The 27,565-nt window shown below is 37.3% G+C and overlaps 2 protein-coding genes across 2 annotated transcripts in view; one reads left to right on the top strand and one right to left on the bottom strand.

Annotated features, from left to right (window-relative positions):
• The window catches only part of CTSO (cathepsin O), a 9,030-nt gene extending 1,034 nt beyond the window's left edge, over window positions 1–7,996 (top strand). The window contains exons 2-8 of the mRNA XM_009995987.1: window positions 345–450; window positions 1,390–1,523; window positions 2,675–2,842; window positions 4,288–4,409; window positions 5,613–5,776; window positions 6,205–6,297; window positions 7,916–7,996. Coding sequence (XP_009994289.1) covers window positions 345–450; window positions 1,390–1,523; window positions 2,675–2,842; window positions 4,288–4,409; window positions 5,613–5,776; window positions 6,205–6,297; window positions 7,916–7,950 — 822 coding nt within the window. The 3' untranslated portion in view covers window positions 7,951–7,996. The remainder of the gene's footprint in view (window positions 1–344; window positions 451–1,389; window positions 1,524–2,674; window positions 2,843–4,287; window positions 4,410–5,612; window positions 5,777–6,204; window positions 6,298–7,915) is intronic.
• Window positions 7,997–10,189: 2,193 nt separating this feature from the next.
• Window positions 10,190–21,473, bottom strand: TDO2 (tryptophan 2,3-dioxygenase). The gene is made up of 12 exons (XM_009995909.1): window positions 21,439–21,473; window positions 20,966–21,071; window positions 19,756–19,846; window positions 18,869–18,939; window positions 17,128–17,255; window positions 14,808–14,994; window positions 13,430–13,537; window positions 12,504–12,615; window positions 12,328–12,385; window positions 11,726–11,805; window positions 11,048–11,138; window positions 10,190–10,343 (listed from the first exon to the last, which is right to left on the bottom strand). The coding sequence occupies exons 1-12, from the start codon at window positions 21,471–21,473 to the stop codon at window positions 10,190–10,192; spliced, it is 1,221 nt and encodes a 406-aa protein (XP_009994211.1).
• Between the last annotated feature and the right edge of the window lie 6,092 nt (window positions 21,474–27,565).

The raw sequence follows: 27,565 nt of genomic DNA, 5'->3' as shown, positions 1-27,565 counted from the left end.
CCGCGAGGCCTGTGGTGCTGCCGCGGAGCGGCGTCCGGCGGCTGCCACACACCGTGCTCGGCTTCCCTGTTTTGTCCGCCTCGTATCGTTTTTTTCACCCCCAGGGCACTTAATAAATGACTTACTAAATGCTTGGTGTCTTCCTGGGAGCTGAAATTAAGTCTGTTGGCTTTAGTATCGGCTTGATAGGAACCCAGGATGAATCCGAGGTGAACAGGTGTCCTGTTCTCGACTTCATGTTACTGTTGCTCACACGTTTTCTGTGCTTACGAGTTTGTCACTAGGGCTGAGTGAATCATGTCCACGATAAAGGTATGTTTTGTTTGTGTTTTTTTCCCTTTCAGGAAAGCGCTAAAAGAATCAGATTACTGAATTCATCCTCAAAAGATAATACAACTGCATTCTATGGCATAAATCAGTTTTCTCACCTGTTTCCTGAAGAGTTCAAAGGTACGTTTTCTGGCTGCTTCTAATGCCTGTTCTGTTATTGTTCTTGTTCTTCCCCAGAACCTTGTATCTTTTTACAGATCCTTCCAGTGCTGACAGTCAGCCAATTTACAATGTCTGGTACCAAACTGTAAGTACTTCTGAGATATACAGCAATCCTCTTAATGTGTCTCTCTGCTTGCAAGGTTGAATGGCCCAGAGCCTGAATTTTACTTGGTATGCAGACCTTACCTCCCTTCATTAAAGACTTCTTCAGTTGCAACAGTTCTAAAACTGGAAAATGCACAAGGTTCTTGAGGACTTTAAGTTCCTATTCTGTAGGCTGCAATCCAAACAATGCTTGGAGGTTCAGGGCTGTACAGTGATATCTATGACTTTCAGGAGCAGTGCGCAGGAGCAAGGTTTTTTTAGTAGGAAACTTTGTCTGATTGCTAACCTAGCTTATTGCTGTTAAAGTCTGTTCTTGTATGTTCTTTCCGTTGGGGGATTTCACACTTTTAAAAATTTTAAATAATTAAATAGTTTTTTCTTTTAGTGAAAAACTAACCACTTGACTGTGTTTTAGAATCTTTACATTATTGTCTTATTTTTCCCCTTTTTGCTTGACTAAAAGTATTTTTCCACTAAGCAAAATGTTGTTCAAATTTTTGTATGAAACCTGTGTTATTGAATGTTTATTGATCAACTAGTAAATCTATACACTTTGTACCTACATTCCCTACATCACATATCTCTGTTCTTTCTAGGACTGTGGGAATATTTACATGCATTCTGGGGTATAGTGATTATTATAAAATACATTCATTTTCTGTGGATTTGAGAATGAGATGTAATCTCATGAGTGTAACTGTAGGTAAAATTTACCTCTGTGGCCTCTAGTAAGACAGTTGTTTGTGATTTCTTTATATAGTGGATTTATAGATGTTTGCATTCTGTGTTTAGCTATTTACTTAAGAAGCATACCTCACAAACTTCCCAGATACGTAAAAGTGCCAAATGGAGAGGAAAAGCCTTTGCCAAAGAAGTTTGACTGGAGAGACAAGAAAGTCATTGCACAAGTGAGAAATCAGCAAACAGTAAGTCCTGGTGTTTTCCTTTCCTGCTTCTCAAGCAATGCTCAGAGACAGTTCCAGCACATTGTAGAGCACTGTGAAAGTTTTGGAAGTGACCAGCACTATCTCAAGATTTCTTGGAGCCCCAGCACAAGTATGGCCAGCTGAATATATACAAAATGACATAGCATTTTATTCAAAGTGAGATCAGACTTTAAAACATGAGATGTAAAATTGTGCATTTAGAAATTTAGAAATAACTTTTTTAATCTAGTTGACCTGTAAATAATTTGCACCATGTGTGTTTTGTATTTTTCTGAAGAGACTGAGGTAAGTTCAGTACCTCTCCTCATCCCCCTGTTTCACCTGGATGGGTATAGGTCTTTTGCTGTTGTTTTCTCTTGTGGTTGAATACCCTTAGCTGGTCGACACCCAAATCTTTATAACAACTTAGGGGATACATTCATGATAGGAAGATAATCAAACCCCACATGATTATTGTTTATCCCAAAGTGGTTATGGTCACTGGTAAGAAACAAATAAGCTGTTACATGCCCAATGTCTTTGCTTTCTGTGCTTTACATAGTAACCTGGAGCTTGCCTAGGAATAAATTCTCCTTCCTGTTTTAAATGCCACAGTGTGAAGAGCCTGGAGCTGCAGTACAAAGTCTGTAACTGGCAAAGAACTTTTCTATTATGTTTCATTTCAGTGTTGTAATCTACTATATTTCTGTAAAATTCTTCAGACTGTGGAAAGTTGTAGATTGCCTCCTGAAGAGCAGCCTTTTCAAGAACTTACTAACTAAAGTGGTTCAAAAATAATTTCCTCCTGAGCCCCAACCCTTCTTCAAGAAAATAGATAACCTCACAGCAAAAAGCATCCTCAGACCTATCTTAAAGGGGCAAAAATTAATCAGGGAGGAATGCTTAAAGTAAGGCAACCACTATGCATGGATCTTTAAAATAAGACACCCATCATGTGTTTCTAGCTTTCAGAGAGCACTAGAGGGGAATAAAAGAGTATTTTAAATGAAAAATGAAGTTCAAGGATGATGCAGTAAGTGAAGAGCATTAGAAGACCCTTTTGACTCTTTTTTTTTTTTTTTAAGCCTGATATGAAAATTAAAAACAAAGCTGACTTTTTCTTTCTTCCATTTTCCTTTACTTTGTACCAGTGTGGAGGCTGCTGGGCTTTCAGTGTTGTGGGTGGTATAGAGTCTGCCTATGCAATTAAAGGAAATAACCTGGAAGAACTCAGCGTACAGCAGGTTATTGACTGTTCGTACAATAATTACGGCTGCAGCGGAGGATCCACTGTTAGTGCTTTGAGCTGGCTGAACCAGGTTTGAAACTTTCATAAATCATTAACCCTTCCTTAGCTTTCCTATTCTTTTTTCACTAGGAAAAAGTGATGGAGAAGGTAGAGTGTACAGCTGATCTGAATTCTTTTAATGGATGTGTGCATATGTATGTATATATGCATATAAATGTGCACGTGTGTGTGCATGTGTATTTATTTTGCCTGGAATCAAGAGAAAGTTTGTTCAACCAGAATTGAAATCTACTTGGAATTTTGTAGTCTGTATACGTTCTTGTGAGTGTTACACATCAACCCACAGGGGAGGAAGACAGTGTTCCTTGAAAGCTACAGTATTTCCACTTAATTTAATTGGGACTGCAAACATACAGTACTAGTGCAGAAGGAGCCATTTTTCGGATTTGGGTGTCGAATTAAGCACCAGCATCTGGGGAAAAGGAAGGGATGTTGAGATTTTCGGCTGTCAACTTTCTGTGGTTTTGTTTGCAGACACTGTGAAATTGTGGAGGAGTGTGGAGAACGTCAGAAAAAAATAGACCCTGTTTACCTTTGTTTCACTTGCAACTCAAAACAATGAAAATACGGACATAGTTTCTATTTTAGTTGTAGCTAACATTTCATTCATGAAAAATGCAAAATGTGTATTAATAATACATAAAAGCATAAACATTTCAATATCTTTGAAATAAAAAGTACTCTCTCTAGGATGAGTTTGCACTTTAAGAATATAAAAAGAATCTCTTAGGTTTTTAACATTATTTTTTTAATATTATTGTCCTTTATAAGAAACTCTGTAACCCCTTAAGATTCATCTAACCCCAGCTAATAATAATCTAGATAACTTGCTTAAGTTTGCATTTCAAGAAAAACAGAGGTTACTCTCCTGGGTTCCTCTGAAGCAAAATTCCCTCTTTCATGAGAGGTACAAATGAATTAGACAGGAGGAAACAGTGTCATAAATACACTGTACTGCATAAGACAATAAAAGTATTAAAAGTTGATGCAGTAGCTTTGCAGCTGGACTTCAAATTGGCAGCCATTGTAGTCACTATATACTGGCATGATGATTTAATGCTAATAGCAGAATTGGACTTAATTTCAATATTTTATATAACTATTCTTGTCATATTTGTGGCTCTTGAACTGTCCCAAGGAGAGGATAATTTTGTGTTTGGATGTCATTTGAAGACCATGAATTCATTGGTTGTGTCTTGAATTGATGAGATTGCACGAGGCTAGTTTAAACCAGGGACACCCTTTAAATTTTTCTTCATTGTTCAAAAACTTCTGAAGCTTTCTCCACAAACAAGGAAACTAGAGATATTTACTATCTTATTTCCCAACATGACTTCCTATTTCTCATGACATGATGAATTTTGAGTGAGTTCTGTGCTCATTTTCAAGGTGTTGCAATCTGCATAGTGTTAAAGTCAAATGCATTACATTCTCATTCATTTATCTTCTTTTCAGACAAAAGTAAAACTTGTGAGAGATTCAGAGTACACTTTTAAAGCTCAGACAGGACTGTGCCATTATTTTGGTCCCTCAGGTTTTGGAGTTTCAATAACAGGATTTGCTGCATATGATTTCAGGTAGCTACTATTGATTCTTTTTATTTGCTGTACTTTTCCTTCTGCATGGAGTAAGCTAGAGCCAATAGTACATTGACTAGCCAAAGGTTATGACGCAGATTGCATCAGTTCTGTAGCTGTGTACTGGATAAAAATTAATACGTAACATTTTTTAAGTGTTATGGCCTGCCAAAATGAATCCACTAAGTCCTGCCATTACTGAGCTTTTTCAAATTAGAAAGCTTACATCAGTGTCTTAAAATTAGGTCTTGTCAGTTGGCAGTGTTTAAAATGGACCTTTGAGTCAGAAACAACTTAAAATACATGCTAAGTGAACATTACATTGCTTAGTATTAGAAATGGTAAATCCTACAAATAGTAACTGGGATTTGTTGAAGAATTTAGGCAGTGTTCAGTTATTTTAGAATTTATCCATTTACATACCCACCTGCATCTTCCTCCAGTCCATAACTACTGGATTTTGTAAAGACAACTGGTATTTTTTAAGGTTTCTGTACCAAGAAATTGTTTTCTTTTTTGTCAGTACAGTACAGCTGCAAACTGAACTTCAAGACAAAAAATGTAAGCTTGACTAGGAATTTAATTACTAGGAATTGAATTACTGTCAGATATAAGTAAATAAAATCAATTAGAGCTTTGCCAGTCTGTATTTGCCAAATGTAGTTACTGCACATAAAATGCAGTGATAAAAAATTCTAGTTCCTGTATATTATGTAAGTAAAACTGTATGAGGATGCTAATGGTAATGTCTGATAGTGGTAGTGTCCTGGTTTTTGTTATGTTTGGGATACATATTTTAGTGTATTATGATGTATTATATGAGGTACTTCTACATGTTTGAAAAACGGGTGGGAAATAATATAGACTAATGATTTGTCCAAAGCTGGGTTTTAATTGAGAAGTGCTGTATATAAAAGATACATAGTGCTTACCATTGCCCACTGACTTGACCCAGAAACCTGCTTCTTTTTAATAGCATCTTTGGATCTACACTTTTCCCATAGTCCATGTGCCCTATATCTGTATTACTGTGTTGTAGTATATGAAACACGTATTCATTGATCTATGTTATGTGATGTGTAGAACTCATAGGAAACAGTTGATTGATTTTTAAGTTGTACTTTACAAGCAGATTACCACCTCTCCAATTGCTTTAGTGTGCTAACTTAACTCACTTGACATTATCACTTGCTCCTTTCACAGCGGTCAGGAAGAAGAAATGATGAGGATGCTTGTTAACTGGGGCCCCTTGGCAGTAACAGTAGATGCAGTTAGCTGGCAGGATTACCTTGGTGGGATTATACAATATCACTGCTCCAGTGGAAGGGCAAATCATGCTGTTCTCATCACTGGTTTTGACAGAACAGGTGTGTTTCCACCAACTGAACTTCAACCAAGTAGGTTTTGTGTTTTCTCTCTTACTTGCAACTTGCTTCCCTTGTGGCAGCTGATTAAAATCCAGAATTGGGTGGTTTGTTGCGAGCTGCTTAGTTCGGTTCTGAAACTGCAGCTTGATCCCAGGAGAAAACAGCTCTCTTTGTGCTCCTTCAGTTCTGTGGGACTTCATGTCCTTGTAAAGTCACAAAATGACTATACATGTCTTTATGCTAACAAAGGTTACATGCAGTCTGTTCAACACTGGACTATTAGCTCTGTCCTCTGTGCGGTAGGTTTCACAGTATTACATCATAAAACCATCAGAAACTATAAGATGCTAAATAACTCTGTTGTGTTAGAATTTTGTTATGCTGCCATGTCTCATGTTGTCCCTTGTTTGTGAAAATGTCTCTTCCAGGTAGTATCCCTTACTGGATTGTACAGAATTCTTGGGGGCCTACATGGGGAATAGACGGCTATGTTCGTGTTAAGATAGGCAGCAATGTCTGTGGTGAGTCTGATAAAAAATCATGAAAGTGGTAAAGCTCACATGCTGGGATACGTTTCTCCATGTAGGTAAAGCAAAAGAATGGGATACTAAGAGAGGAAGTACAAGTTACTGCTATGGTTTAAAAGAGATTGGATGAGTCTAGGTGGAAAAGTAAATAAATCATTTGGTAGTTTAACCAAGCTGTATAGCTGAATGACTGAAAAACACCATGCAAAGGTAAACCTATGTAAGGCATAACAAATAAAGTGCTCTTGTACCAACCTTCTATGTAAAGGTGATGGTATTGTAAAATATACAGTGACATATCCTACTGCTAGGGTAGTGCCATTGCTATACTCAGGGTATGTAAACCAGCTGCTGTCCTTCTGTGGTGGATTTAAGTACATCTGAGCTCAGTTCAGCTGGATCTGCCTGTGCTTGGAAATTGTGTACCCTGCTTATGGCTTTTCTTGTAGGATGGAGGTTGGTACTGTTGTTACTCGTTCTGTCTGCCACCCTGTTACTTGTCTGCATAATATTTTTCTTGGTGTTTGAGGGGGGTCTGTAGTGTTAAATATGCAGTTTCTTCAGCATTGCTGGATATGGAGGTAAGGCAGACGAAACTCCTGATTACCAGCAAAGATTGCTAAGCCAAATTGGTAGGATTGGACTACTAGATAGTAAGTACTGTGTCCATTTAATTTTTGTCTGTTAGATTAACAGTGTAGGTCCTGTGTTGGCTTTCAATATTGGATGTTTCAAGATTGCTCTCACAGTCATTGTAAAAGGTGTTGGGCGATGTAAATCATTGTAGAGAAGCACAAATAACATTCAGTTTCTCTGCACTCAGTAAAGATGAGGACAATATATCCAATCATAGCTTTACCATGTTGCCGAATTATTTTTCTTGTTGTATCAGCAAACTATTAGGCAAGAGAAATTTAGAAGCAGTGATAGTTAAAGCAAGTCAGTTGTAGAACTGGTCAGGAAGAAAAGCTGTGTCATTTTCAAAACCCATGCTCTCAAAAAGCAATATTTTTTCACATTTTCTATAGTGTGTCACACGAGAACAATCCAGCAAAGGTCAGTAGTTGCTCTGTTTCCCTCACAGATGTTGTCTTCTGATTTAGATATGCTCTGACACCACTTTTGATGGTTTAAGAGCCATCACCTTTGATACCTTCACAGGCTGTAGTAAGGCATAGCTTTTAGTGCTGGAAGTAATACAACAATGCAAATGGAAGTTGTGATTTCTAGTTTCTTGGTGAGCTTTCAAAGGTACATAGCTTCATACTGCCTATCCCTTGCTAATGAATACAGTTAAAGGGAAGAGGGTATCAAGGTTTAGATCGCTTCTCAGCAGCCAGAATTGGCCAATATTGAATCCTCAAAAAGGATCTAAAGTTTTGAACATGGAAGCAGAGAAGGGAGTGTAGAGCATAGCTATGGTGTCAGGCAATGAAGAAACTGAAGAAGTTTGCAATTAAGGGTTGCAGCTGATTCCCTGCTCCTTCTCCCTACAGTTCACTTACTGTCATGGCACAGCAGAGAGGGTATATGAATGGGAATTCTGGAAACTTAGTTCTGGCAAGTCTCCACTTCTGATATTCATTAATTTGTTTGTTTGTTTCATTTGTAGGTATAGCAGATACAGTTTCAGCAGTATTTGTTTGACACTTACTGTCCAAAGACCATGATTATTGTTTGGCACTCGTTGTATTGGCACTTACTGAAGATTTACTTCAGAGCAACATTTTCTAAAATAAGAAGTGACTGCAAGGGCAATTTCTGCTCTTAGGCAGTACAGGAGTGGGTTGGCTGGAGTTTTTTAAAAGTGTTTTTATTGGACTGTGTGTTGCATGTCAAATACCTTGTGGAATATGAAGACTCGGAATCAATTGCATAGTACACAAAAAGAAGTTACCAAGATGGGCTGAAACTCTGAATGTACTACTCCATGAAAAAGAAAGAAGTGATGAAAAGTGATAAGGAATTTGGATCAAATAATCAGTAGTATGACAGAATACATCAAAATGCTTTGGATATAAGAACTACCATGATTAGGTCTTGTTTTATTGCAGGAAGAGCAGTAGGAAGAAAAGATTCTTTCTGTTTTGCTTGGATACTGATCTTGGCTTTTCTAGCACTTCTAACAGATGCATATTTTATCTTCCTCCCTTTTATGAGATCCTACTGTTTCTCTACTGCTACAATAATATAAGAAAATAAATGCAAAGTCGTTGTTTCCTGAGTACCCCCTCTATCTGCAGTCCTTCAGTTTCAGCCTTCAGACCTTTGTTGGGTAAACATCTTCAGAGCAGGGAGTGTGTATTGAAAAATGCCTGGAAAAGTGTCTTCTGCATTAATTTGTTAGATGGATGGAAAAGTAAGAAGTAACTGCATGTAGACAAACCAAGGCAGTTCTAGTGATGAAACATCCTGGTTTCTGGCAGGATGTTTGGAGATCAGCATTGCTGTGCTTTGAGAGCTGTGTCAGTTTCATGCCTTCTCTCTTCTCTGCTTCACAGCTACCAGGGAAGCCAATTGCAAAGCAGAAATAAACCCCCTTATTTATTATAGAAAAAATTGTGTGCGTGAGGATTGCTAAGCTGTTTGTCACCTTTGGAAACTCAGCAATTACAGAATACTCCATATAGAATGGATGTTAAATTTCTCTACATTAATTTAATTCATAGGTGAGAATTGCTGGGAATCATAAGGTAGTTCCAGCCCTGGCTGGCCTGTAAAACTGCATTTGCAGGCAAATGTAACTAGACTTCAAAACTAAACGTGTAATTCTAAAATGCTCTGAATCTTTCATCTGGAACGCTGTCCCTGTATCATTTCTGAAGCATTACTATAAAAAGTATTGAAGCAATTTTGTGATTTTTTGCACTTAATTACTATATCATAGTAATAGATCAATGTTTTGTTTTCTTTTTATGACAAATGCAATCATAATTGTCTGTTGTTAGTATTGTCATTTTAGTTCTCCTACTTTTAAGTGTTAATGTTTTAAATTATGAAGGCCTACTGTGTATTTCCAAGGGAAGCATTTAAAAAGACAAGAGTCCATCTAATGAGAAGACAACACAGCTTTATCAATATTCTATATTGATATATATACATACTGATATTCTATACAAATTTTATCCTTATTTCAATTATATTTTTAATAAAAAAACATTTCAAATACCTGTCATACTTTTGTTTAAATTTTGTGCTTGCTTTAGAAGGAAAACAAAATATGACCTTTAATACTGCTTTATTTAAATGGCAAAGTACTTATTTGTATCTGCTATTCTTAACAATGATTTTCTAGGAAAGGGATTTACATTCATAAGTAACACATAGATAGCAACATGGTTTTTGATGGATGTAAAAGTTCAAGATGCTTGGATTTCTCTAGATTGAGGAGTTATTTTTTTAATCTAGCTTTTGAAACTCTTAACCCAAAATTCCTTTTGAAATTCCACTAGAGTTCAGAAACTAATATTCTTCTGAAGGTGCTGAGACTAATTGCATCCTCAACTAGAAGTTAGTTAAAAACAGCCATTAGGAAAAAAAAATACAAAGATATATACAAATATTACACGATCATGATAATTATAATTTGCTTCCTCTCTCTAGGTGCAGGTTTTGAGAAGCCAACTAAGAGTTAAATGGGTCACTGGCTCAAACCAGGACAGACTATCATTTTAGTCTTAATATAAGCTAACTCAATACAGATTTATTTTTTTTTTTTACAATTAAGTTTCTTCCATGAGCTGTTCATACTATTCACATAGCCATCATACATAAATACATATTTACACACCCACACTGCATGAGAATAGCTGTTATATTTGAGGGATAACACCACTCAAGGTGAAAGTCCTCAAGTTCTTCACAGCACCCTGTCTAGGAAGGCAGGCTAGTCAGAGTCATCACTGCTAAAATAGGAGCTGTCACAGTATTCTGCTGTGTAGAGGAACTTATGAATGTTTGGGTTCATCTTTGGTATCCAGTGTCTTGGCACTAGAAATGTTGAAAGATTAAACAAATCCACAAACACCTTGTATCTGTCACTGGAAAAGATAATTGGAAAAATTAATACTGTGATATCAGCATAGAAAGCCATAATTTCAAAATCCTTAGGAATCATTCCATCATTTTTATTTACTTCGTAAGATTCCTGCACTAACTTGCCTGAATATTCCAGAGTAAAAATCCAGACCTAACTGTTTCTAGAGAATAGTGTTAGACATCAGATTAGTTTTAAGAAGGAAAAATGGTTGTTCCAGTCATGTTTTTCTTCTGAAAATGCAGAGTACGTAGGCTATTATCTCCAGACCTCCAGCACTGTGGTAGATATTAAGTAGAATTTAATTTAGGGAGAATGTTAACTTGAAGGATGAGTGAGAAAGCTTGCTGAAAAAGACAGACTTTAATAATGTGATTTAATCAGTCTGTCTGTTTTCTATTCCACACACTCATGACGGTTGTGATGGGAATTGTTGCTACAGCCCTACATGGCAGTTATCAGCTATGGACAGTTTCTCTTTGAAAACAACCTCAAAGAAGGTCCTCTTAGAAAAAGATGTTTTAAATACCCTTGTGCTTTTTGACCTAATGCTGTTCAGGACTGTCATGACCCAGTTGCAGCTAAAAGTCTTGACTTGTCAAACTAGCTGAATCCTCTGGCTCCAGCGAGCCGTCTGAAACCTGCCTGCTGGCATTAAGAGTATAAACTGTATTATTGCAGGTAATGGGGGAAATGCATTATTCTTACCTCACTGTTGAGCGCAAATACTGGTAGCCTGATGAGCCTCCAGTGCCAGCTTTGCTGCCAATCATTCTGTGCACCAGGCAGACATGGTTATCTAGGTAATACAGAAGAAGGACATGGCATGTTTTCAGTGTTAAGATATAACCAAAGGGTCACATCTCACATCGAGATGCATTGCAAAAATACTAAATATCATACAGAGGTCTTTCCAGATATAAAGAACTATTCAGTCTTCAGCAATGCAGGAGATAATTATGCCACTTTTCAGTCAACTAGCATAAAATTATTGTTAATACAGAATTAACACACTAATTATTATGCTCTGTTAATACGGAATTAATACGTTTATTTATAGATGTCTAGATAGGGAAGAAGCAGGAGGACTACATATCAAGGGTTGTCATGATGACATTTTGGCAGACATTGAAAAATATATCTGTCCCTTAAATAAAAATGTTCACTGAAAGAAGTAATAGCTACACTCATATATCTAAAGATCAAAGAAGAAGCTGTTCATCTTTCCTCCTGGCCAAAGTACAAACAAAATAAGTAATTCTTAAAGAATGAGCTCACAAGCTTAGTTCTAAAACTCTGGGTATAACATCTACAAAAAAAGGGTGAAAGAGAACAGTTTACTTGCACCTAAAATAGGGAGTGTCACAGTCAGAATTTGAAACTCACATCTCCATTTGGTCATGAGCACATCGATATCCATAAGGGAGGTAAGAAGCTGAAAGGGAACCTGAAAACGAGGCTCTTCCCTGGGAAAATGGAAGAGAAGACAGTGACATGTCTTGTGATGTACTTCACTTCTCAGAGTATCGCTTCACCAGTGTCTAACTGTGTCAATGTATATTTTCCCTAAATTGGTATTGAAATGTCAGAAGATATTCTAACAAGTGCCTCTGCCATGTAAGTCTCAATCTGTGCCTTTTTGCTCACACTTGGAAAAATAAATCTTTCTGGGACACTGTGTTCAACACCTTGAACAAGACAACACCTTTGGTCGTTCCAATCTGAGGAGCAGCATCTGGTCAGACGCAAAACAGCTGCCTGGAGATGCTGTTTAACCTCCGTCCTTGAAGATACTCAAAACTCAATTGGACACAGCTATGAGCAGCCTGATTCGACCTTCAAGTTGGATCTAGCTAATCTGGGGTTTTGTGGAGGGTTGAACCAGGTTATTTTCCGAGGCCTGTTCCAACCTAAATAAACCCGTGCTGCTGTCCTTAACCATCACCACTCCTCCTGCCAGCAGGCATTAAAGACACATCTTACGTTACCTGTAGAAGTAGATCATTAAAGCACCCTTCAGTGCTTTATAAGACAGTCGTCTTTCTCCTGCGAAATACAAATGTCCTTTGTTACTGATTTTCCTCCAAATGTATTGCTTTTATATGATTTTATGTATTGTATAAGAAATAAGAAGTGCATATTGACATACAGCAATGCAATGTACCTTTGCTAAGCAGGTGTTCATGACGTTTTTCATCAAATAATGAAAGTAATACATCTTTCTGTTTTTGGAATTCAGATAATAGGTCATCTTTTTCTTCTGATTCTGGTTTGGCCTTTGGTATTTAAAACAAAAACATGTTAGAATTCAATAGGGAAAATCAAGTATTTGAACGACCTGTGACGCAACTTCTATTTTCATCATCAGTACTCTGTAAGTTTACATCTTAAATATAAGATCTGTATTTTCAAACAAAATAGATGAGTCCCTGAGTCACTGTCCTTTAAAAAATAGTATTATCACAAAGCTCTCAGCAGAATTCAGATGAATGAATGTTGAAACAACCTGGCAGCTTATCACTTTTATTTAGGTCCGAAGGCCTTGAAGACATTTTTTTCAAGGCAAAAAGATGACATCCTTTCACAGCCATTGTTAAGAAAATTGTAGATAAAAGAAGTCTAGGTAAGTTAGAAACTTGTAAAAAGATATTCTCAGGAAATTAGTCAATCCTTATGGGTTTTTTTTTTCCATTAAAAATGTACTTATAGTTACATGTCTTAAATAGTTAAATGTTTTACATAGTTAAATAGAAATGGTCTGTTAGTGACACTCCACACAGCACATGGGCCCAAACTTTGTGGAGTTTTACTCTAAACTGTAGATAGAAGTTCTAACTCAAGGTGAAGTTGTACTTTCAGTAAAATAATTCTCAGCACTTCCATTGATACTATCCTTTTGCATTCAAAATCATCCACGTATCTATCACACACTTTAAACCATCTTAGATGTCAATTTATGCAGATTTCCTGGAAAACTTTGCATGTTTTTCTGCTTCTTGCACTGTGAGTGGGCCAAAAGTCAAGTTTATGTCACGGTGTTATCTTGCCAGCTGTCTTTGCTTATAGCTAGATTGAGAGTACATTATATACCTGCACCAAGGCAAATTCCTCTTCTAGACCTTTTAAAACATTCACTTCAAATTGTCCCCAGAAATCAAATCCTTCTGCTTCAAGTCCTGGAGTTCTTTCCAGCCATGCCTATAATAACAATAAGAACAACACCCCTAATAATAATATGTTGAAATACTAACAATGCCAGTGCATTACACTAGAATTACAAGTTACAGCAACATAAATTATTCTGCTACAGTTGCTCTGGTTTAATATCCCATAGAGGTGCTTATTACTGGAGTAAGCATGTCCATGTAGATGATTTATACCTCCATAATGGTGCCCTGAAAACATCCAGAGGTTTCACGTTAAATGACCAGACTTGTAAGACAAAAGCTGTCTCATTCTAACAGTATCTTTAAAGCCAATTACCTTTTAGGTACAGGAAAACAATCTTATTCCATATGTGTAGGATAATTGTAAAGATAAATCTAAGAAGGTATAAAACCAACTATATAACCAGTTCTTATATCAGACAGGCTGGATGCTGACCAAGCAATCTGTCATTTACTTACACCACAATATGCAATGATAAAAGATGCAGATTTACTTGGCAGCTAGCAAAGCTTTCTCATTTATTTCCTTTTAATAATGGGAATGAATTTAGGAGGAGAAAAAAAGTTAGGAATCCTTATGGTCAAACTCCCTTTAGAGATCACTTAATTTAGCTCCTCATCTGAAAGATACAAGAGTGTGAAGTCTTAACAAATCAAGAAAAGCTAGAGAAATTTCTTTTTTATTCTGTATCAGATGTCATTAGACAAATGCATATGGCTAATAAATGGATGCTTTTATTGAGGTTTATATTTCATTGTTCTTTGGAAAGTTATGTTAATTTTGTGTAAGAAGATTACAAGGGAGTTAGAGAAATTGCTGTGAGTAATTCCTCACTTTGAGACAAAGTCCTTAAATCAAGGTAGGGGATAATTAACATTTGTTAAACATCTTTTTCCCTTTCCATTTTGGGTTGTCATTTTTCCTTTTTTTTAACCTCACTTGTAGCCATCACTAACAATGGAAATCTTTTTTAGAAGTTTCCTTCTAAAAAGCATTTAGGGTCATAAAAAAATTTGAATGAAACAGTACATTTATATTCTTAGCTCATACTTTCACAATGCGATTTACTAGTTCAATCATCAGAGTTTTCAGATGAGAGGAAGTGCAGTGAAAAATCAGTTGGTTTACTAATGACTAACTTGTTCACACACAATCAGATAGGAATCCAAAACACAACAGACTGGGAAATTACCAGCATGCTTGCTTCTCTCAAGGAAGAATAATTTGTTAGTGACACCAGTGAAGGACACTCTTGGGAGATGAGGGAACCCAAAGAAAGGTCTAAGGCAGACGATGTTACCTCCACAAGTTGCAGCAGCGTTGGCTCTTGCTCTGATTTAAGCAGTAATTCATAATCCTGCCCCTTGAAGTTATCACGATAATGCCTTCTGTTATAGGGGACTCTCAGACTTTGGTGAACACCAATTTTGTTCTCTAGCAAGCGAAACTGCAGGCTCTGAAAACCTGAGGCTGGGCTTAGGTAGTATCTTTGGGAACAGAAGAAACAACATAAAAATACAGGTTATTTTACAATGATGGGGTTCTCTGGTATTACATATTCTAATTTTCTAGCTATATACTGTTTGTGCATACACAGATACTTATGTTTTTACTGTGTTTTAAAATGGCAGCTTTGCATGTGATGTACAGGAGGGAAAATTAGTGAGTATAATTTCCTTTCCAGACAGAATAAGCAGCTTTGCCTGTCCTGGTTTGGCTGGGATAGACCTCGTTTTCTTTTTAGTAGCTACAATATGTTTCAGATTTAATGTGGGATTTGCTACAAGAAGAATACTGATAATACACTCAAGTTTTTAGTTGCTAAGAAATCAAGGACTTTTCAACTTCCCATGCTTTGCTGTTGTGCAGCTGCACAAGAAGTTGGGAGGGAGCATAGCCAGAACAATAGATCCAAAGTGGCCAATGGAATATTCCGTATCATACAACATCATGCTCAGTATACAGATAAGAGTTGGCTGAGAAATACAGTCTGTCTTCATGGATTATGGTTTTGGAATTTCTCTCCTATAGGATTGCTATCCAGCAACCAGCTGGGCATCAGTCCGGGTGGTGAGCATTTGTGCTGAACATCGCTTACTATCACAGAATCATTTTGGTTGGAAAAGACCTTTAAGATCATCAGGTCCAACCATTAACTTGTTTTGGATATTCTTTTATTCTTATTCTTATTCTCCTCTTCCTTTTCTGTCCTGGTAAACTGATCTTAACTCACAAGATTTTTAACTTGATTCAGTCTGACTGAGGGGAAAGGAATTAATGAGCAGATGTGTGCTTAGCTGCTGGCTGGGGTTAAGCCACATCATCACCTCCAATAGCTATTACAAAAATGTCCTCATCATTAAAGTGCAAATGAATGCATTTTAGTTGAACTAATTATACAGTATAATCTCTACCTGTACAATATAGTACTGTTCAGAAAAACATATAGTGGGTTTCATTTGAGGAATTCCCTCATGGGATTCTCTCAGAGTTAAATTGCAAGACTGTGCTGAAAAAATATATGAATAGAAGTAATGTGAAATCCCACATTGCTAGATAATTGTAATGCATTTTGAATTGCAAATATAAGATTTTGGCAGAAACAGATCACTGATTTGATCTTTTATTTGCTTATTAAATAACAGTATGTTGTTGCAAAGCAGAAGCAAGAATGCAGCAAAACAGATGCCTAGCCCATGGTTTTCCCCAGCTGTAGTGTAATGCTAGACAGTACCAATGTTTCAGACTTCCAGGAGAAGGAAATTGTAGTTTCATGTGTTTTTTAGTTAGGGACCATTAAAAGGCAGAAAGGAAAGTGTACTAAAACAATGTAGAAGTGAATGGGATGCTGGTTGGCACTGAGGTCATGAGTCAGGTCAAGGACACAAGCAGAACAAGTACAGGAGGGCAGGCAGTGGAGGAAGCTGTCTCAAATGGTAGTGTAGTACAAGGACGTAGCTGAAATGAGGGAAGAAATAGAAATCCCACGGGACCAGTTCGGGAAGCCAAAGGATACCAAAGAAAGTCTGGGCAGCAGTAGGCAGAAGAGCTACCAACCACCAGCCCAGCAAGACATTGGGCAGCTAATGGAGAGTAGAAGTTATTGGGAAGAAAGAAGAGACAGCAACACTTCCTTCAGCCACTTGAAGCCTCCAGCACTGCAGACCCACTTAAAACATGAAGCAAGGGAACACTATGCAAAACAAGACAGCTGAAATATCTAGTTGATAATCTATGGAAAGTGCATTTCTCTCACCCAAGCACTTTAATTTGCAATAGAATACAGTGGCAACTGCACAGAGGTAAGTTTCAAGTAAAGTATTAACAGAACCCTGATCTATTTCTATTGTCTTTTTACTCTGAAAACAACCAGCAGTGCCACACAAACATCAACAAGTGATTTGTAATTCTTTGCAGAGCATGCTGGACTCACACTCCAGCTCAGACTCTTAATCAGCCCTCATGCTCTGATGTCAAAGTTGCCTCTCTGAGGTATCTTCTCACCCAGCTGAAGGGTGCATGTGCTACAAGCTGCCAGGGCACATGCAAAATTCACAACCAGTTCTAAGGATGAGAATTACCAACTCATGCATTAAACTGGAGGGATAGTAAGTATTTACCTGAAATCAAAGAAGTCCAGTGGAGTCATAGTTTCTAAAACTGAGAACTGTTCCACAAGTAATTTCAGAATCATTGAAATTCTGTTCATTCGAGTAATAACCTTCAGCATGTTCCTCTCATCTCTTACCTGTAGAAAAAAAAAATATAAAAATAACAAGATATTCTTATTTGTTTCAGGTCTTTTCTCTGTTGAACTCAATAGTTCCCAAGTCCTTTCCGATTGAAATCCATAGCAGCAGAATCTCATATGGAATGGAAAGCCCTGTTTTTAACTGAAAACTGAAACTATAATTTTCGAAGATTGAAATTTTTTTTTCCCTGACTAGTTATAGATTACAAGAAGGCCAAATATATAGGTGTTTTTTTTTCTTTTTTACATGTTTGACTGAAATAGGGGTCACCACAAGAAATTAAATTCCAGGCCAAAATACTTTATTTATATAATTATCATTTCCAGTTATTACAATATTGGTTTAATGCTATATGATATGATAATTATATTGTGCTTTCTATTATAACAACTTTTATAATAATTTCTATTATTGCAAAGGAATGCATCGTAGGGTAGGTGTGGAAAGTACTTAAAAGTTGAGAAGCAAAATAATCTGAGAGACATATCAGGAAAGCATATCTAAAAAGATGTTCATCAGAGACGTGCATTAGCAACCAGAGGAAAAAAGACTGCATCCAGTGAGAAAGAGAAAATATTAAGAGGGAAAACATTTCCTGCAGAGAAGTCTGCTACAATTCCTGTTAGCTTCAATGAGATCAAAATTCTTCCTAAGATCAGGGTACACAACCAAGAAATATCAAACTACAAAAATGAAAGATGATAACCATTTCTGTAATTGTCTTGCTATCTACTTAACCTTAACACTGACATTTCAAATTCTGATCATAAACAATTTTCATTTTTTCAGAGCAATAAATATAAAAGATTACTCTACTAAAGAACTTATTTTGATTTATTACAGTTTGATATAATGTTCACCTAAAAAACCCAAAAAAAACTATGAATGTGTAGGACAGTGAAGAACATTGTCATTTGACATTGTGATAAAATAATTCCATTTTTTCAGTCTGGTGTAGTTTCAAATTTTCTTCATATACACATACTCATGTTGTTCAAGCTACTTCTCAAATTACAAGCAGTCAGCTTTTTTTTTAGTAGATGTACTATCAGGTCAGTAGTTTTTCTTTGTTATCTCTCATTACGAGGTGTGTTTGTCTTCGGGCAGATGTTTAGCAATGTTCAAATATTCCTGTTGTAATTGTAATTTTCAGAAATTCTCATACAATCATACACTGTGGTTTTGATTATTGATTTTTTTTTGATTTGATACACACCTGCAGAAAAGAGTTCTACTTTCCCATGTCAGATATTGGATGGAAGGAAAGAAACAGTACGTAGACTTAAAAAAAATTAACAAAGGCAAAAGTTAAGTTTCTGCAGTTATACAGTACTAGTAGGAGAGTACGGAGGAGCAGAGGAGAATTGGTCTTGGCAATTAATTTACCAGAAAGCAGACTTCAGGAGGAAATAGGATTTTGCAGATCAAATGTCTGTACTCTCAGGATGTAGCAGCCATGCAGCCAAATTTCATTGGGGTTTTTTTATGCTGCTTTCAAAAAAAGAGCACATATTGCTTTGGTAAACCCAAATATATCAGGCTGGAAGGCAGGAGGCAAGAGAAAGAGAGGGCTAGATTTTCCAAAAATGTATATTTGCTCTTAACTTACATGGCCATTTTGAAAGATCACCCGTACAGAGTCCATTTCCCACAGAATCTGCTTAAACCAAAGTTCATAAGCTACAAGAAAGGCACTGTTAGTGTTAACTTCAACTCCGTGTTGGTTTTTTTTCATATCATTGAAGAATTAAAATTCTTGCATTTTTTATTTGAAATTAGTAGTCTACACTTACAGTGCTGGTGCAGATACTCAAATCTAGTAATTGTTAAAGTGTGTTGTCCTTTACCTTAACTGTTACATGAAATAATCTAGCATCAAGAATGTTAACAAATTCTTTTGAAGCATGCTTACACATCAGCTGTTTGATGTACAGAATGTTCATTACAAAAAATCTAGATCTGATACCCCAGTAAAAGCTAGCTCCAGAGCTGCTTACGATCTTTATGTTATGTCCATGTTTCCCATTAATAACAGAAAAATATAACCAAGCCAGTGCCTGCAAAGCTTGTGGATTTTAGCAGTTAGGGAGCACCTAACCAGCATGCAGGCTTCTAGGAAGCCTCTAGATGGCTAAAATTGGGATCGAGTTTCAGAGAAGGCACAAGCCAACACACAAAATGTACCTACAATAAACTGCATAGCAGCCTGTTACTCGGGTGGTGAATGAATTTCACCACCTCAGTTTCTCTAGAAACAGAACCACGCAAATCTTGGTTTACCAACTCCAAAGGTTACACTTATGGTTTCTTAAGCATGGAGTAGAATGCAGCCTTATGAATGACACAGGGATATATAAAAATATAAATGCATATAAAAGAGAAATTGTGACTGTGTCTAAAATGAAAACAAATTGCATATTGCACATTTCAGCCTTAAACAATTCCCTGTGGTAAAAATGCCAATCTACCACTACTGAACTCCTCCCAACTATTTACCTTGATGTGTCACAATGAAAAGATGCTCATCATGGATTTTTTTTCCTTTCTTCTCACTCTCAAGTTCTTGAGCATTCAATATTTTGTCCAGCTGAAACAGAAATATCAGACCATTCTGTAAAGCTCTCAATTCTGCTATTAGCAATGGTAGTCCTAGTGTTTAAAGCTAGGATTAAAAAAATAATAATTAAAAAAAATAAGCCTCATATTCCAGATTGTATGAGAAGTTAAACTAAATGGTCTCATCTGACACTTTCATTTTTATTTTTAAAAAATCTTGCCTAAAATGAATATTTTAGGTTTACTCAATTACTAAGGTCAGGAAAATAATTTTAAAAGTGTTTTTAATTATAAAAAATGAGAAAACAAAGTATCTGGCAGTTTTCCAGATTCTACATCACTATTTTCATTGTTCTGCAAAAATGAAGATCCTATAGTAACGTTCTATGTAGCCGTGCAATAACATTTCTTCTCATGAGCTCTGATTTGAGGCTGTAATATTTATTTCAGTTCTGGCATTACTAACTTTTTACTGAGTCAAATTCACATTCTCCTCATATTTTCTTTAGAAGAAATCTTTGCAAATTTCCATATAATATGTCAACAAATTAGTCTTCCATTCACAGAGTAATTCCACTCACTTTAGTTCCTGCTGTCAAAAAGAGAAAAAAAGTCTGGATTGCTTTATTACTTATGGCAGTTTATTTTTACTTATTTCCTAACTGCTTCTAGTTGTTGTAGGGATTTTGTTTGTTTGTTTTTTTTGTGCCTCCCAATGTCTGCAATATATTTTTTCCAGCCAAATGTTCCAGGCTTTCATGCAATAATTCAGGGAAGTTGCACACATCTGCTGACATGAAGAAATTGCGAAGTGGTGACTGTCAGACAAAAAAAAAAAAAAGCCCTTTTTGGTGCACCACTTTACACTTTAGGTTTATCAATAGAACAAATTCCCTACGAAATCCCCTGAAATATCCAGTTTCCCTGCAGTGTGAGAAGCCATCCCACAGTCTATCAGCACCATCCCAGCTAAGACCAGCACCTATGCCCTTGAGTGCACTTGAAGAGCTCAGGCAGGTGAAGGGCAGTTGGAGACCTGCCTTGCTGACAGGCTGACTGCTGTCAGTGTGGAATGAGAAGAAACAACCCCATGTCCTGGCTCAAGTCCTAAGAGCAACTAGGGCAGTAAAAATTGAATCCTTGCACTTACTTGTAGGTAGTCTCCATAGACAAGTCCACCTCTGCTGGCTTTGTTTATCCCTTCTTGAGATTTGTCATCTTTTTCGTCTTCCAAAGATAGCTTGTCAAAGTTAAATCTAAGAAGAATATTACGTAAATATATAAACTATTTAATTAAAGAACAAATATATGACTATATGTTAATAGATATATCCGCCTTTTCAGTAACCTGCATCTATAATTGAGAAAACTAACCACTAAATCAAGCTTGTGAAAAAAACAATCCACCTGCAGCAACTCCTTTCCCAGTAACAGCTGGTAGCATTCCATCTAGTTCAGTAAATACCAAGTCCTCATAGAAGTCCTTGTACAATTTCTTCTTTAGTGATAGCTACAGCTATTTGTTGATAATCATTACATCTTCTCTCAACTTCTCTAGTTTACATTAACACTATATCTTTTGAACTGACATGATGAAGCAAAACACGGAGACAAGGGACTCACAGGTAGTTGTTCCTCGCAAAGGGGCACCCGCTCATGATTCCAGGATCCAAACTCACTGAGCTGCACAGGAGGGAATATATTCTGTTAGTGTTCCCAGATCCGCTGCTGCCACCTTATATGTAACTTTATCTCACCACCTAGGCCAGCCCCCAAATTCTCCTTCTTTGCCATTAGCCCATCCCTGCTATTCAATAATTACAGAAACTACCACGGCACAAAGGTCAGTAAGTTCATGTGTTGTTGGCTCACTGGATTTTGTTGTTTGGCTTGTTGGTTTTTTTTAATCAGTCAAAACAGGAATGGCTGGCATACTTTTTTTTTTGTCCTATGGCACACGGTTTTTGTGCTTTTTACTGCAAGGTTTCCCACAGTTGCTTCTTTGGGGATTTAGCCTGGTGCAAGGGCTAAGTCACTGAGAGGTCTGTGTGTGAGAAAAATAATTTCATAAATTCAGGAATTGCTAAAGAAGGCTTGTAACTTGCAGCCCTCTCTATCAAAATACCGAGATATGCTTAAGTGTAAAAACTGAAACATACGGAAGAGGGAAAGGGAAGGTAAGCAGAGCATACTTCTGTTGCAGACTGAATGATGCTTGTAAGACGTCTGAAGTAATACTCATGCTTTCACACAGATTGCATAAAAGAACAAAAATAATCATGTACATCTCCTGCTGTTTTTCCATTTGTTTAATTCATGACAATTTCTTAATTTTGTTACCTCACACAAAAGTTCCTTTCTCATTTGTTGACAAATGTTACCCAATTCTGTTTAATCATCAGCTTAACACACAATGAAGTAACATGTAGCTAGTATGCACTTCTTTGCTGCTTGCCAGCCTTTTCTGAAAAAAAGTTAATGCTCAGTTTTACTGCAAACAAGGTACAGGCCCTTGTGACCCCAGACCATTTGCCCTCTGCAAGACTTGCACTGCTTAGTGGTGTCTGTGTGGTGGTTTCAGCTGTTCTAGTCACTTAAGAGTAGCTGGCTCGTTAAAAAAGTCATACAGAGTACATAGGTGATGTATAAATCCTCCTAAGCCAGATGCTGTGTGTCAGGCTATACAAATATCACCTTAAAACTAAGCTGAACCACAAGAAAAGTAGGACTCCACTGAGGCAACCCATCAGCAAGGTCAAGGTGTTCTTCCTTCATGATGTAATACCTGACAGAGTGAAAAAAAAAACGTCTCACCACACACATCTATACAGCTGCTTGGGATGCAGGCAAGTAGAGCTGAAGATGAAGACTTGTGCACTGGTACACACACGTTGAAAACTGTGCTTTTCACCATCCCATTTGCACTCTAACAACTTGATTACAAATGTAATAATATAATCTCTCACATCCACAGATCTCAAAGGCATGGACAAGGAAGGTTTATCTTTTTTTCTATACACCTTTACCTGAAACATCCAGATTGAGCCTTCACAGTTAAATCAAACTTTGTTATCTGTTTTCATGGCACAAACAAAAAAAAAGCATGTGAACCTCTTAAAAATAAGGGCAGTTGAAAAGTACCAAACTCCTAATCTCACCAAAGAAATTACTGTTTGTTTTCTTGAGCAGTTTTAGTTTCTTTTGTGGGACATAGAGAATCCTAAACTTCCAGAGCACTGGTGTCTTGCAACTTTTACATTACCTACCAAATAGTTGAAGGTTTTTGAAGTCTCAGGGACCTTTTAAACTCGGTGCTTAACAAAACATTAACTCCGTGTTTGGGAAGTAATACTATCCTTAATTGGCTCAGGGTTATCAAACTGTCTCAAAATCTGAGGATACTTATCTGAACCAAGCAATGCACAAACTCCCCTCCTGATTCAGCAACAGACAAGCTTCAGTCAATCAGATAAATCAGCCAGACTTCAATAATTAGGAAGTTATTTCCAGTGTTTCCAACACTTACAAACTCTCTGTTTAGGGACCTTTTAGCTGTCTGGTCCCAAAGCACCTCCATCCTAACACCCACCAGCCTTGTAACACTTATGAAACTTGACAATCCAAAGGAACTGCATCTACTACTCATTGCTCTTGCTTGACAACTATGTTCACTTCCTCTTAAGCCCTATTGCGCTGGTGCATTTAAAAAGCGTGGCTATCCCCAGGACCCTCCTGCTGCAAGAACATTCCCAAGTGCCTGAGAGTCCAGTATCAGGAATAGCTGCCTTTTGATCAGTTCTTGTATTCCACTAGTAACCAAGAACCTTACAATATACATGAGAGGATTAAAAAATATGATACCTTAAATAATCAGAAAATGTCGAAGACATCAGAAAAAAGAATCATGAGCAAATGAATCCCTCTAACCATGTTTGTTCAGCTTCAATTTAACACAAGAAATAAAGAGATTTTTTGGAATATCATTGAGTGGTTTGGGTTGGAAGGGACCTTAGAGATCACTTAGTTCCAAACCCTCTGCATAGGCTGGGACACCTCTTGCTAGATCAGGTTGCTCAAAGCCCCATCCAACCTGGCCTTGAACACAGGGATGGGGCATCCACAACTTCCCTAGGACTGTTCCAGTGTCTCACCACCCTCACACTAAAGAATTTCTTCCTAATATCTAACCTAAATCTCCCCTCTTTCAGTTTGAAACCATTACCCCTTGTCCTCTCACTACTTTGTAAAATGTCCCTCCCCAGCTTTCTTGTAGGCTCCCCTCAGGTACTGGAAAGCTGCTATAAGGTGTCCCCAGAGCCTTCTCTTCTCCAGGCTGAACAGCCCCAACTCTCCCACTTGTCTTCACAGGAGAGGTGTTCCTGCCCTCTGATCATTTTAATGGCTATCCCCAGGACCTTCCTGCTACAAGAACATTCCCAAGTGCCTGAGAGTCCAACTGTTGTTGTCAGACCTGAGTCAAACGGTGACAGCTCCTCTCTGGACTTGCTCCAGGAGCTCCATGTCCTTCCTGTGTTGGGGGCTCCAGAGCTGGACACAGTACTCCAGGTGGGTCCCACCAGGGTAGAGGGGCAGAATCAGCTCTCTTGACCTGCTGGTCATGCTTCTTTTGTTGCAGCCCAGGACATGATTTGCTTTCTGCATGTTGAGCTTCTCATAAACCAACACGCCCAAGTCCTTTTCCTTAGAACTGTCGATACATAAAGCACTGTTATCAAAATACTCAATTAGTTCCTAGAAAAGCCCCAACGACTTAACAGTTCCTTTCCATGTCTGAGAGAATCAGAAATAGGTAAGCTGTTACTTCTGTTCATGATGCAAAATGAAGATGGCAAGCTCAAGTTATGTGTATTTATGAGAAGCCAAATATGTATTTAGGAAAAAAAAAAAAAACACTACCTAGAAAATTTGTTGAAATATGTTTTTAGCATCTAAAATACTTATTCTCTACTCGGTGTATACTTTGTAGAGCAAATGCTATAGACTATATTCTTTACATTAAATGAAAATCCATGTTTAGCAGGCAAAGTATATGAAGATTTCACACACAAACTGGAATTAATTTGCTCCTCTTTTCTGCATCTCACAGGTAAACTCAACTGAAAAAAATGTTCAGTTTAAGCTATGTGTAAGTTCAATCAGTCTGAACTGATGCTGCAGTAATTTAAAAGTCCACATTTCACTTTGAAAATTAGAAGTGTCAGAAGTAAGAATGACCTCCAATGTATTGTCATGAACCCAACAAAATCTTCTCTCCTACTGAATTAGAAGTGACCTGTTCACCCAGGACAAACCTAAAGTTATCCTACCTGAAATAACTTATGGAGAAGAAAAAAATGTGCATACAAATGGTTTGGACAGTGTCACCCACCCTTCTGCTCAAACTCTCATTTTGATTACAAAATCATTACAGATCAATTTGCTTTTCCAACGTTCATTAACTTGAACAAAGAGCTTCAAGACCTTCTGGCAGCAAACAAGTGACGCTTGAAGCTTCCCAACATTGTTGCTCCAGAATTACAGACTAGGAGGTATCTGGCACAGAAGGCTTCTACCTACATAGCAGTGGCTGCATTGGGTTGGATAAAAGATCCAAGTAGGTCATGCCATGCTGAAGAGTTTGTATTAGAAAGTAGCAGGTGTCTTGAGAAGAGCTATCAGAACAAAACAATTAAACATTTAAAAACAAAACTAAACTAAAGAAAAAAAGCAAGCTTCCAGTAAGATAATTTCTGCAGTTTATCCATCTACCTTTCCAACGTCGATAGGCTTGGACTTCCCAAGATACTTATATCTTTTTACTTAATTACACTTCTTCTGTGAATCCACAACCTGCAGCAATGGGTTCCATAAAAGAAACACATAGTGTAAAAGAGTATTTCCCTGTGTTAGTTTAAATCTTCCTGCCAAATAACCAAGTAGTTTTAATTTCCATCTGGTACTAAGTCATGGCTTATGAGAAACAGCTATATTACACCTTTATAGTCCAAATCACCCTTTCTTGTACTTGTGCAGATTCTGCTGTGACCTTTTTGAGGTGCAACATTCAAAAGGCAAATAACTTTTTGATGTATGCATGTGAACATTGTTAGTTCCATAAAATGATAGTGATGAAAGAATTTGTCTCTTGGAAAACAAACCCACAACAACAGTGGTGAAAGGCAGTACAGCAGCTATTGGTAGGTTTTGGTTGACAAAGTGCAACTTAAATTGCGCAGGTGAAGCAGGCAGTAGCCTAAGCCAGAACCCCTCTGCGCTGGCTGCTACACAAGCACAGAACAAAAGTCACTTCCCAGACAATTTAATAAAATAACAAAAGATAGACAGGTGAATAAAGACACACAGAAGGAACTGAACTTGCCATTTGTCTAGCATTTGAAATAAACAGTTAGTTTTAAGAAAATATAAAATTTAGTGACTCAAGGCTAAAACAAACAAGCTTGAAGTTGATGCAATATTAATAATCCAATCAGACATTTGTACCTGGGGGAGGAACAGAGCTCAAGGTCTTGCAAACTACAAACAAAGAGAAGAGATAGTGCAGCAAGGATTTTATTTTTAAAAAGATATTGTATTTGTTCAACTTCTTAAACACAAAGAACTGTGTCATCACTTCTCAGCATACCTTTAGCTTCCATCTACATTTCACACATCACATCACAATCATTCCTCTGCTGTCTATCATTTGTGGCTCAGTAGAGTTTTCTCACATTGCACAGCATCTGGCTCTGTTAAGGCCAGTACCAAATCTCCTGCTCCAAAGCTGTGCTTAAAAAGGAACTCTTCCTAGATTCCCACCAGTTCCTTCTAAACCTGTATTTTCTAAATATACAGCACTCAGGCTGATTGTGCTTTCACTGGCTGTCTGCAAGTTGTACTCAGATGGTGAAACTGCCTGCTTTCTGAATGGTCCCAGAGGAACAACTTATCTCTGTCATGTTCTGACTGATAATTATTTCCCAAGTATAGAAAATACGTTTTTTCACTGCTATTGTTAAAACTTTCTTCTTTCATCAGTGAAATTTATCAATGTCAGCCAAAACTATAAACTTAGGAAAAACAACAAAACTTGAATGCATGCCCCAGAGCTGTTCCAAGGCCTACCTATCCTTTTTTAATGCCTTGTAGCCACACATTGCAAGGTGCAATTCTTAAGTATAGGAAAGCTGTTATTTTTCCCCCTCCTAGACACCTGAATCCTGGTTACCAGTCAGGTACAGTGAAGCCAAAACCTGGAGCTATCAGCTACTCCCATGCCTCCACGTGGCTCAACGTGTGCTGCTGTTTACCCCATGGTGCAGCTGGCTAGCAAATGCAAAGGGCTGGTACGGGTCAAACTCTCAAGAACAATTTGCTAATCTGATGCTATTCAGTATTATGATTATAGTTGGATGATGGAATAGGTTGTACACCTCCTAAATTGATAAATGAGAACAGCCTTCAAGATATAATAGAATGCTTGTAGAGGAGGGCTAGAATTCAAAGTTATTTTAATGCATTGAAATAAATAATGTGCAGCTTCAGTGATACAGAGACTAGCACTTTTGAACTGCAGCTGTGATAACCAAACAGGAAAAGAATAAATTCTTCAGATGTTTTCTGGATGTTTTCATTATTAAAAAATAACCTGTTAAGCCCCAAAATGCAAAACTGTGAAAAGAGTGAGTTTTATACTGGGTGTTTTAAATAAAAGTTTACATGGCATGGAAACCTTCCTTTCCATCTAGCATCA

This window comes from Chaetura pelagica, unplaced genomic scaffold (assembly GCF_000747805.2).
Source record: "Chaetura pelagica isolate M959 unplaced genomic scaffold, ChaPel_1.0 scaffold142, whole genome shotgun sequence".
Lineage (NCBI taxonomy): Eukaryota > Metazoa > Chordata > Aves > Apodiformes > Apodidae > Chaetura > Chaetura pelagica.
Note: the sequence above shows the minus strand (reverse complement) of the source record. Positions and strands in the feature narration are given on the sequence as shown.